The following is an 11828-nucleotide window of genomic DNA, read 5'->3' as shown; positions in this document are numbered from 1 at the left end:
TACATCATGTATTTATGTCGGATACAACGTGTAATAGTAACCTACTGCTTGCATATTTCATAATAAACCTAGTGCTTGTATTCTGTTGTATCTAACAGTTGTGTTCAATGTATTCAAGTTTATTTTTGTATTCACAATATTTTATTTATTCCTAATAGATGGTATTATTGCTTTATTGAGTATATTTCATTGATTTTCTCTTTGTATTGAGAGTATTTTACTGTATTTTATTATATTGTTATTTTAAATACAGATAGATATAGTTAGGTTGAAAATACAGATGCAAAGTTAGATTGAATGCATAACTAATTGATGAACAACATCAAAATGATAGAACTAACAATGTATTTAAAAATGTTGATGTATGAACTCAAATACATATAAATACAACAGTCAAAAATTACTGTACAAAATAAAAATCAGTGTATACCTTATCGAATACATATAAATACATCTAAATACGAGAAGAAAATACCACTATACAAACTAAAAATCAATGTATGCGGACCCGAATACATATAAATACACCTACAATTAGGGTAATTGCGTATTTTTGTTCTCCTTTTGACTTCAATGGTTGCTGATGAACCTGCAAATACATTTCCATTGTTATATGGGAATGGTTTAACCCATTTCCCCAAACCTAATCCTAATCTCATTAGTCGCTGCTACCCTCTCCTCTGTCCTTTCCTCTTCCATGTCAACATCCAAAATCGATTCAGCTATGAACAGACCATGTCCGCTCCACTTTGGGAAAAGATACAACTCATATCGGAAACTTCGATCAAGAAATTTTGAAACTCATGTTAGCAGAGATGAAATCCAGCAAATCTACGCTAGGGTTTGAAAACAATCTAGAGAGAGAATGCGCTGTGAGAGAGAGATCGTGTAGAGAGAAATAAGATACTATGCGGTGATTTTGGGAGAGAATAAACTCAAAAGAATAAGAGAGAAAAATATTAGACAACGTATTTAATGACTTAATTGTAGGAAATGACCATAAATACATATTTTTCTATAAACCTAAAAGGTAGCTATAGAAAATAATATTTTAAAAGGGTTTTTATTTATAGTAAATAGGGTGTAAAACTTTGCTATAGGAGGTAAAATTTTCTTGTTTTAACTACAAAGAAAGCAACAGTAAGTGTGATTTGCTACCGATCATTGTGTTCGCTGAAATACTGCGTTTGAAGTACCACTACACCAGTGCGTAATCTATTCTATCCTGGGAGGAAATAATCCATAATCTCGGGTACTAGGAGAGGATTAAGTTCCTTAACAAAATATTATGAATTCAGTGATCTCGGATTATTTTCTATTTCTTCTACATTTATGTCTATACGTTATTTTTCTTCACCGAAATTATTTTATAAATACAGTATACCAGCAATTCCCTAGTCTGTTTTTTTATTACTTAGTCCTATTCACATTCAAGTGTCCACCTTTGCATTTGTAAACACAAATTATAACTTGCTAGTCAAGTTGTCATAAAGGCTAGCAAATAGTGAAAGTAGCTCGTTGTGTTGCGGGGCGTCCTATTTGGTCGCCCCCATTTAACCTATACCATCTTTTTAAAAAAGTTTTAACTTGTACGCACTTTTAAATAACTTCAGCTCCCTTTCTCCTCCTCCTTCTCCTCCTTCGTTTTCTTCTTCTTTCTTCTGCTGTTGTTGGTGCTGCTACGAAACATCAGTTCATGGGATGATTGCTATAAGTATGTTTATCAGATTATTTAAAAATAAATTATAAATAATTACATAAGTTAGTAGACAATAATTTGTGAATATTTCCACGTACGGGAAGTTTATGGTCACACTTAGTGATTCTTTTCATGATAATTATGTTCTTTTTACGTTTATTTGTTTCCAAAATTTTATAATTTAGATACTATTGGCAATCTGATTATTTTATAGTAGTCTGATTATAACAAAACTAATGAATCCAGGACTAAAAAACTTCAGCTTATTTAGTGCTGAAGTTTTTACAAATGAACTAAATAACTTCAGCATCTTTTGCTAAAGTTTTTGAACAAGCTTTATGACAAAACTAATGAATCCAGGACAAAAAAACACCAGCTTATTTAGTGCTGAAGTTTTTACAAATGAACTAAATAACTTCAGCATCTTCTGCTGAAGTTTTTTAAAAAGCTTATTCAGGACATAAAATACTTCAGCTTATTTATTGCTGAAGTTTTTATAAATGAACTAAATAACTTCAGCATCTTCTACTGAAGTTTTTGAAAAAGCTTAATGACAAAACTAATGAAACCAGGACAAAAAAACTTCAGCTTATTTAGTGCAATTACAAACAAAAACTTCAGCAAATAGAGAACAAAACTTCAGCTACCATGCTTAAGTTCAGCAATTACAAACAAAAACTTCAGCAAATAGAGAACAAAACTTCAACTACTATGCTTAAGTTCAGCAATTACAAACAAAAACTTCAGCAAATAGAGAACAAAACTTCAGCTATTATGCTTAAGTTCAGCAATTACAAATAGAGAACAAAACTTCAGCTATTATGCTTAAGTTCAGCAATTACAAAGAAAAACTTCAGCAAATAGAGAACAAAACTTCAGCTACCATGCGTAAGTTCAGCAATTACAAACAAAAACTTCAGCAAATAGAGAACAAAACTTCAGTTACTATGCTTAAGTCAGCAATTACAAATAAAAATTTCAGCACACTTGCTACTTCATGCCCGTCTACTAGAATGCTGAAGTTTTGCGTGATTGCCTTTGCTACTTCAGCCCCGTATGCTGAAGTTACGCGAAAATGTGGGTACGCTTGCAATTTTTTTGCAAAGCGGGCACAAGTTAAAACGTGACCCAAAAAGCGGGTATAGATGCAAATTCCCCAATAAATATTAGATGATTAATCATCGGGGCCGTACGTAGATATTTTTGTAAACGGTGTTAATATTTAAAAATTTAAGCAAATGAATAAATTATAGTAACAACGACATATTGAAAAGACCATACAACTTAGATACTTCACTAAAAATCTCCCCGACAACTTTTCATCGTTAAAATTACAGAATGAGTAGCTTTGTTACTGTTGAAATTAGAAAAACTATTCCAGTATGATATAAATGTTATTTGTCACTATAATAGACGAAATAGACCACCAACCTAAGCATTGGTTTTTGTTTGCTCTTGCCAATTGAAAGAGGTCAGCGATTCAACCCTTGCTGACATCAAAGTTCAATTATATTATCCGTTTGCATTTCAAATTGACTGGATATCAATATTTAATAAAAAAAATCTGCGAAGCGGTATCGGATGATACCGCTTAAGCCAAGGTACGTCCACCCCTGATAATCATTAAGTATTTAGTTTGCATGATTGTGATTACAATAATAGCTTTCTATTTGAGAGGAGATAAACGTACGGGTAAATATGAAGAACTAACTGTAAACTATAGATAATTAAACACCACCACTTCGAGAAAAAAAGAAAAAGAAAAAAAAAGTCTATGGGATAATCCTTCTTGGCTCTTGAAGTTTTAGTGTTGTAACTTGAACGAAACTTTTCACAATTAACAAATTAAGCCAATACTCAAATTTAAGAATGGTAATCATCATACGATGTCCTGAAATTGTGAGATCATGACTTTGGGTATGTGATTTGATTTGAATCAAACCTGCACACGTAGTAATAATAATTGGAATCTTATATATTCTAGCAAATTTTACAAAAACACCAATAAAACACTTCTCATAATCAGTGTATCTCCAAAAAAAAATGAAATGTTATAAATTCATTAAAAGAAATAAAAAGAAGTTCAATTTCCCTATATATGGGAAAATTATAAATCAAGTGGCAAAAGAAAGCAAAAAATATACTCCCTCCGGTTCAAAATAAGTGATTTTTTGGCCTTTTTCTTGTGGTCCAAAATAAGTGATTTTTTCAGATTTCAAGAATGAATTAATTATTTTTTTCCTACATTGTCCTTGGAGTAAATAGTGTTGGAATATGTGTTAGGAGTGTTTATGTGAGATAGTAAAGGTTAATATGGTCAATTCCATTACTAATTAATGCTAAAAGGTGGATTTCTTAATCTGTGTGAAAACATCCAAAAAATCACTTATTTTAGACCGGAGGGAGTATGTGACATCAGTAATAAATCACAAACGATCGCCTTTTCTGAGCAATTATAAGTATAACCCAAATGTCATTCATTTATTTACATCATTAATTAGAAGGCGAAATACATAAACAGCCCCTTCAAGTTGTCCACAACGGTCAGTTGAACACCTCAATTGAGACTATTTCCAGTTAAATACTTTAAGTACTTACAAAGTATATCAAGTAAATACTTTGCGCTGACATGGCAAATCAATTGTCTCTCACTACAAATTGAGCGCGTGAGGACATGAATTGTGTTCTTTTCTTTTTCTTTTTAGCTTAAAAAAATAACCTTTATTTTTGTGGACCCACATACCTTCATCTATACTTCCCCTTCTTCAAAAAAAATTTCACCATAGATGAAAAACAAGAAAACCCAAAGCAAACCAATGTCATACCCCACCAAAGCTTCTGATTTCATATTATATAAGTAGACCCTTTTTCGCTTTTCAATTTTATATCTGAGTATTATATATTTTCAAGATTACTTACATAAGCAAAGAGAAAAAGAAAGAGAGAAACTTTGCCCAAAAAAGAAAATGGCAACAGTAGTTGATGCTTGTGTTTGTGAGATTACAAAGCTAAGTGAAAAGGTGAGAACCAGAAGCCTTTTCTTGTTGAAATCCCAGAAGAAGAAAAAATCAGGGGACAAAATGGAAGAAAGCCAGAATTCTTCTTCTTCTTCTTCAATGGCACAGAGCAAGAATGAAAACACAATGTGTGAAGCAACTGTGTTCTTGTTCATGGACCGTTTTGCACCATAGTTATTAGAACCTTCAAGGTTCAATCTAAATTTTTCTTTGCCCAATTTTTTGCAGATGAAATGGTGGTCATGGGTTCAACGAGTAAGTGGAAGGGTTTGAGAAAGCTTGGAAGAAGAGTTAGGGGAAGGAGGAACGCTGGTTTAGGAGAAGAAGTTTTTTTCTTTTTTAAATGTATTTTTTTGTTAATTACATGTGTCAAATTCTTATGGCGAAATTACACATGTCATTTTTTGATTGGTTCATTTGTCATATCATCGGCAAGTGCAACTCACGCATATGGCCTGCTGTACTCAGGTATTTACTTGACCTACTTAATAGCCACTTGAAGTGTTTAGCTGGAAATAGTCTCAATTGAGGTGTTCAACTGAACGTTGTGAACAACTTGGAGACTGTTTATGTGTTTCGCGTAATTAGAATGTCATATTTCATTGGAAACTATGGGAAAATTACAGTAGTACTTTTTTTGCAGGTTCTATTTGTCAATATTAATTCTAATAGTGGGCTATATTGATGGGCCACCGTATAGGGCCCGCCCAATAAAGTGGCAACCATCTCAAGGAAAATAAGGGGAGTCAAAAATAGTCATATTTACAAATGGTCGTTCAAAAATAGTCACAATGTCAAAAATAATCGAAAAAAATAATCCACTATAATATACTGAAATTCCACTATATACTAGAGTTTCGGTATAATATAACGGTCTAACATAATATAGTGCTCCAATCTCGGATATAACTTTTCGCGTGTTGGAGTTCCAGCATAATATGCCGAAAATTTATATAGAGGTGCACCCATATCCAATATATTATGCTACAATTTTTTGTATAATAGCAAAAAATAACTATTTTTCAATGACTTTGCAAATATACTGCAAAAACTGGCGTGCTATTTCAACGAAAAACAATGGTATAAGAATGTCCCTTGTTCCTGCTATTTCCTTGCTCCGACTGAAAGTGCCGGTGTGAGAGATTTGGGGAAGCAATGGCCGGAGATGGATTATCGGCGAAAATGGCCGGAATGTCCAAAAACCAGCTCCACGACATTATGTCTCAGATGAAGGTACTCCTATATATATATATATATATATATATATATATATATATATGTATGTATGTATGTATGTATGTGTGTGTATGTGTCATATAATCCATACACAAATTCATTGTTGAAGGTTTAATCAAGTTCAATTTTCATTTCATTTCGTTTGTTACTCGTATTATTTTCCTAGAGCTACTTGATAAAAATTGTAAATTATTAGCACTGATTTTCTAATGGGGCTGCTGTGTAGACGCTAGTGGAACAGAACCAGCAGCAAGCAAGGCAAATTCTCATTCAAAACCCTAGCTTGACTAGGGCACTCTTTCAGGTTTTTTTTACCTTCACTCTCTCTTCTAATTTTACTCATTTGCTTGACTTTGATCAAGTATCTAATTTTGAGCATTATTATTCTAGATTCTTATCTCTTTTTGCTTCCTAGTGGTTGTTACGATGCTAAAATTAGTGTTCTAAGTTATCTAGTTATTGCAGGGAGTGTAGTTACACCGGCTTATGGTTTCAACATTCTTGTCCTTATAAGTGTAAACTGAAATGGCGTGATTTAGTTTAAAATTTGAAGTCAGATATTTTAATATGTGATCAAAAAGCTTAATATATGAAAACTGTTTGCCTTAATATTTTTAAAGTTTAAACTCTTATATAATTTGACATTTAGAGAAGCCTGATGTAGTAAGTGAAATATATCAATTTTCATGGCTAAAACACAGCTTCTCCTTTGTCCCTTGTGTGAACTCTTAGGATAGAGTATACGTTGGTTTATTGTGATATGGACGGTGTTTTAAGGATTATTTTCTATCTTGTATTGTGAGGCATCACAAGATACTGTGGAAGGTTGGAACCATAAGCTTTCTTAATTGGAATCCGGCATATATGAATTTGGAGTTTCTTTGTTGATTTATGATTTTCTGAGCTGGATTTTGATGATGCGTTTAATAGGCACAAATAATGCTCGGGATGGTGCAGCCCCCACAAGCAGTAAGTTAGTGTTTCTATCATCCTTTTGTGAAATATCTATTTCATGTGTACAATGCGATGCAGATGCAGATATTTACTTTTTTTATTGTAGATTCCAGCCATCCAGCCGACAGGAGCACTGAATCCTCAGCCATCAGTATCTCAGCTTCCGCGGTCAAATGTCCAGACCACTCCATCGTTGTCAGGGCGAATTGGCACTCAGGAACAAACAAGAAAGCAGCAGCATAATCAACCTGCTCCAACAGTGCCATCCGCTTCTCGTCCACCCTCAAACCTTCAATCCCCATCCTTGCCGTCTTATCCATTGCAGTCGCTGCAGCAGCCAAAAGGACATAGTGGTGCTCAAGCCACACCAATCTCTTTACCACAAACTTCTCAAGTTCCTAACATGCCATCGCTTCCTCATCATTCTGCTTCACCGCTGCCATCTCATCTTCAATCACAGATGCCTCCAGCATCCTCCCAGTTGGAACAACCAATGCAAACTAGTGGCAACCAACACCTCATTATGCAACCGCAGCTACCACCACAAGCGATACCACCAATGCAACCCTTCCCTCATCAACTTCACCCTCACATGGGGCCCAATAGTGGTTTTCCGCAATCTGGAGCACCTCAGCACCACCATCATTCTCAGCCTACTTATCATGTAAGCATTATGCCTTTAGAGAATTTAAGTTTTTCCTATTCCATGCATAAGATGTGAATTTTCCTTTTATCATTCAGCCTGCGCCGAGGCCTCCAGCAAGCATGGGACCTTCTTTTCTACCGGGACAACCACCAGTTCCAAGTCAGCTGCCACCCCAGTCGCTATATCAGGTGTCCTAGTTTTTTAAATCTACGTGACTGAAACTTTATGCCATTGCTAGTGCTGGTTGGTCTTTCTGGCCATGTAAGCCTGATCATTCTATTTCTTGCTCTGCTAAACTTGGTCAATTCTAATAAGGGCGGACCATTGTTAAGTTTTAAGTGCCACTTAATAGTTACCTCTTTACCAATGCATGAGTTCTGTGCCAATTTTACTGTGTTTAAGATTTTATACTTATCCGTGTTAAATACGTCTATGTCATGATCATTAGGTGTGTGGGATTGTGAAGTAGGATATGTATAGAGGGTTTTTTAGTCTTGGATAAAAATGGCTAATAGGGATATAGTCATATAGGTATGCTATGCTCCTCCATTGTTAGCATTCTTTTAAAAAAATCTGGGTTACCGACTTTCTTTTACATCCCAAATCATTCCAATTCCCTTGGTCCCTCTAGCCCAAACTAACAATTCTATTTTTCCTATTGTCAGTAGGGATGTTCATTTGGATCGGATATCCGAAATCCGAACCGATCCGTTCAATTTCGGATTTCGGATTGGTATAATTTTAATACGATCTGATCCGATCCGGAATCCGAAATTATTAGGGCATGTATAAATACTAAACTTTAATTTTAGATAATTAGTAGTACTTCCTTTAAATTTTCCTCCAAGTTATTACCTTTACAATTGATGGATTTAGCTATATTGGCACCACAGTACTCTCATAATGGCAGAAACATGAATTTTTCTTACTGTATTGCCTCTTTTACAAAGAAAATATACATATGAGTTTGCAACTTTGAGGCATAATAATCCGATCCGAAATCCGAAAATCCGACCCGATCCGATATTAATTCGGACCGGATTCGGATTGCATTTTCTAAAATCCGAAATGTGCTAAATCCGATCTGATCCATGCACAGCCCTAATTGTCAGTATTATTATTAGCCATCAAAATATTTTCAATATATTTGGCCTTTTGAAACTACAGATTGCAGACTTTATATACTTAAGTATTATCTTCGATAAAGTTCAAACGTTGACAAAGTATAACTTGTTATCCATTCCCAAATCATCTTTTTGTAACATGGTGTTTCTAAGAGCAATGTTACATGTTAGTTCTGGCAAAAGTCCAGAAAGCACGATCATTTTGGTTTCTATTGTTTGAAAGAGAATTCTTAACTCTAACTCACTTTAGAATCTATGTGGGCTATTATCATAGGATTTAACGTGCTGTCTTTATGTGCATATATCTAGAGGGGAGGTTCACATTTGAGACCAGAGTTCAATCAAGTTGGAAGTTCTATGCAAGCAGATCGAGTATCTCCTTGGATTCCCAGCTTACCAGAGAATACATCAGGAACACAGCTCCCAGGACCACCACCATTCACTGGCCAGATGGGCCCGAGCAGTCAGCCTTCTAGACCGGCAGCAGTAATATCTGCAGTCCTATTGTTCACTTGTTTAGTTTTAGAGATGACTGTTGGTTATACTTTCTGTTTCAGGCCAAAAATAAGTTAATCTTGTTGATGTGCAGCTGAGTCCAGAGATGGAGAATGCACTTCTTCAGCAAGTAAGGAGTCTGACCCCCGAACAGATTAACATGCTACCTCCAGAGCAAAGGAACCAAGTGCTTCAGTTGCAACAAATGCTCCGTTAATTAGAAGCAAGTGCTGCAAAAGACAATTTTGCGAAGAAATTGGAATATCACTGTCTGGCTAACTGACTTTGCTATTTATCCATTCCCGTAGATGGACAGTGCGTCCCTAGTTCAATGGTGTGGTTCCCCCTTCGTTAAGGTTATTTTTCCTAGCTCAATTAGGGTTTCCTGTCATGTAGTCAGCAAATCATAAATGTTGCTTATAGGGGTGTTGGTGGAGCTCCTTTGGTGTAATATATATTTCATCTTTCGGACCCTTTCCTCTTTCTTTTGTATCTATTGTCACTTGCATGTAGCATGGTACTGTATTAGCATAGTTTAATGCAACTCAAATATGAGATTGCGAAATAGTATAGTCACGTAAGAGCTGTACCTAGTTCCCGAGAGATCCAAATTGAAGGGGAAATTCAGACATTCATGTCTATGGATGCTGATCTAATTGTAAACCTATGTAGTAATTTTTCATGATATGTGGAGGTTGGTACATAGCAATGTAACTGGTTGGTCCATGCTTCTCCCCCCCCCCCCCCCCCCCTCCCCTCTCAGTCAGATATCCAATCATTCTTGTTTTTCTTAGTAACCTTACGATCGGTGTTAGATTTGAGTAAAGGCTCGATTCATGCAATAGTGAGATGCTTCCACTTTGATTTCATTAGCCCCGCTGTAAAATCATTAGGTATACAGCATTTAGCGGCATTATTGAGAAAGCAGCATGATGTGTTATATGCACTTGAAAACATCCATTTTATGAAATATTAAGGCATGTAGAAGACTCACTCACATATGTTTTGTGTTCTGTAAATTAATTTTATGGTGCCTTTATAATAAAACCTAACTTTAAGCTCTTATATGACACTTGCCATAACGTCTGCACCTCAGACCATGCATATAGCTTGTTTGACCAAGCTGCAAATATCAACTTATTTTGAAAAGTGTTTTTTGTCAAAAGTTTTTTTCAAAAGTACTTTTGGTGAGAAGCAGGGTGAGGTACTGAGTCATACCATGAAAGTTTGGGAGAGGGTGGTTGAAGCGAGGGTGAGGAGGACGGTGTCTATAGCCGACAACCAGTTTGGGTTCATGCCGGGCCGTTCTACTACGGACTATACACCTTATTAGGAGACTGGTGGAACAGTACAAGGAGAGGAAGAAGGATCTGCACATGGTGTTTATTGATCTGTAGAGAGCGTATGACAAGGTTCCTAGAGAAGTTCTCTGGAGATGCTTGGAGGCTAAATGTGTGCCGATTGCCTACATTAGGGCGATTAAGGACATGTATGATGGGGCTAAGACTCGGGTTAGGACAGTAGGAGGCGACTTTGAGCATTTTCCGGTTGTTATGGGGTTGCACCAAGGTTCTGCTCTCAGCCCGTTCTTATTTGCCCTGGTGATGGACGCGTTAACACACCATATTCAAGGGGAGGTGTCATGTGTATGTTATTTGGCGATGACATAGTTCTGATTGATGAGTCGCGAGCCGGTGTTAACGAGAGGCTGGAGGTTTGGAGACAGGCTCTTGAGTCTAAGGGTTTCAAGCTGAGCAAAACGAAGACGGAATACCTGGAGTGTAAGTTCAGCGCTGAGTCGAGGGAAGTGGACGTGGATGTGAGGCTTGAATCACAGGTCATCCCAAGTAGAGGCAGTTTTAAGTACCTTGGATCGGTTATCCAAGGGGGAGCGGAGATCGACGAGGATGTCACATAACGTATTGGAGTGGGGTAGATGAAGTGGAGGTTAGCATCTGGAGTCCTTTGTGACAAGAGAGTGCCACGGATACTCAAAGGTAAGTTTTTTAAAGCGGTGGTTAGACCGGCCATGATGTATGGGGTTGAGTGTTGGCCTATTAAGAACTCACATATCCAGAAGATGAAAGTAGCAGCGATGAGGATGTTGAGGTGGATGTGCGGGCTCACTAGGATGGATAAGATTAGGAATGATGATATTCGGGAGAAGGTGGGCGTGGCTCCCATTGATAACAAGACACGGGAAGCAAGGCTCAAATGGTTCGAGCACGTTCAGAGAAGAAGCCCAGATGCTTCGGTAAGGAGGTGTGAGCCGGCTTTGGAGGGCACGAGAAGAGGTGGAGGGCGGCCTAAGAAGTATTGGGGAGAGGTGATCAGGCAGGACATGGCTAGGCTTCAAATTTCCGAGGACATGGCCCTTGATAGGAAGCTGTGGCGGTTGAGGATTAGGGTTGTAGGTTAGGAGGTAGTTGAATCTTTCCTTAGTTCATACCTTTGTGAGGCTAGCTTGATAGGGTTTTTGTCTAAGACAGCTAGTGGCAATGTCGTGTCTTACTACTCTTTTTTTTTCATAGGGCCGAGTCTATTTACTGGCTAGTGCTTTTGCTTTGCACCTATTTTCTGGTTTTCATGATGTTGTTATTTTTTCTTATGGTATCTGTTGGTGGTACTAATATTGTCTCTTTTCATCTTCTTGAACT

General features: G+C 36.6%; 1 protein-coding gene across 1 annotated transcript; it reads left to right on the top strand.

The window, feature by feature from the left end:
* Positions 5774-9876, top strand: LOC109223889 (cleavage stimulating factor 64-like). Its single transcript, XM_019388362.1, has 7 exons — positions 5774-5949; positions 6179-6256; positions 6883-6921; positions 7013-7570; positions 7648-7740; positions 8986-9162; positions 9266-9876. The coding sequence occupies exons 1-7, from the start codon at positions 5872-5874 to the stop codon at positions 9386-9388; spliced, it is 1146 nt and encodes a 381-aa protein (XP_019243907.1). The 5' UTR covers positions 5774-5871; the 3' UTR covers positions 9389-9876.

Source organism: Nicotiana attenuata, chromosome 3, assembly GCF_001879085.1.
Source record: "Nicotiana attenuata strain UT chromosome 3, NIATTr2, whole genome shotgun sequence".
Lineage (NCBI taxonomy): Eukaryota > Viridiplantae > Streptophyta > Magnoliopsida > Solanales > Solanaceae > Nicotiana > Nicotiana attenuata.
Note: the sequence above shows the minus strand (reverse complement) of the source record. Positions and strands in the feature narration are given on the sequence as shown.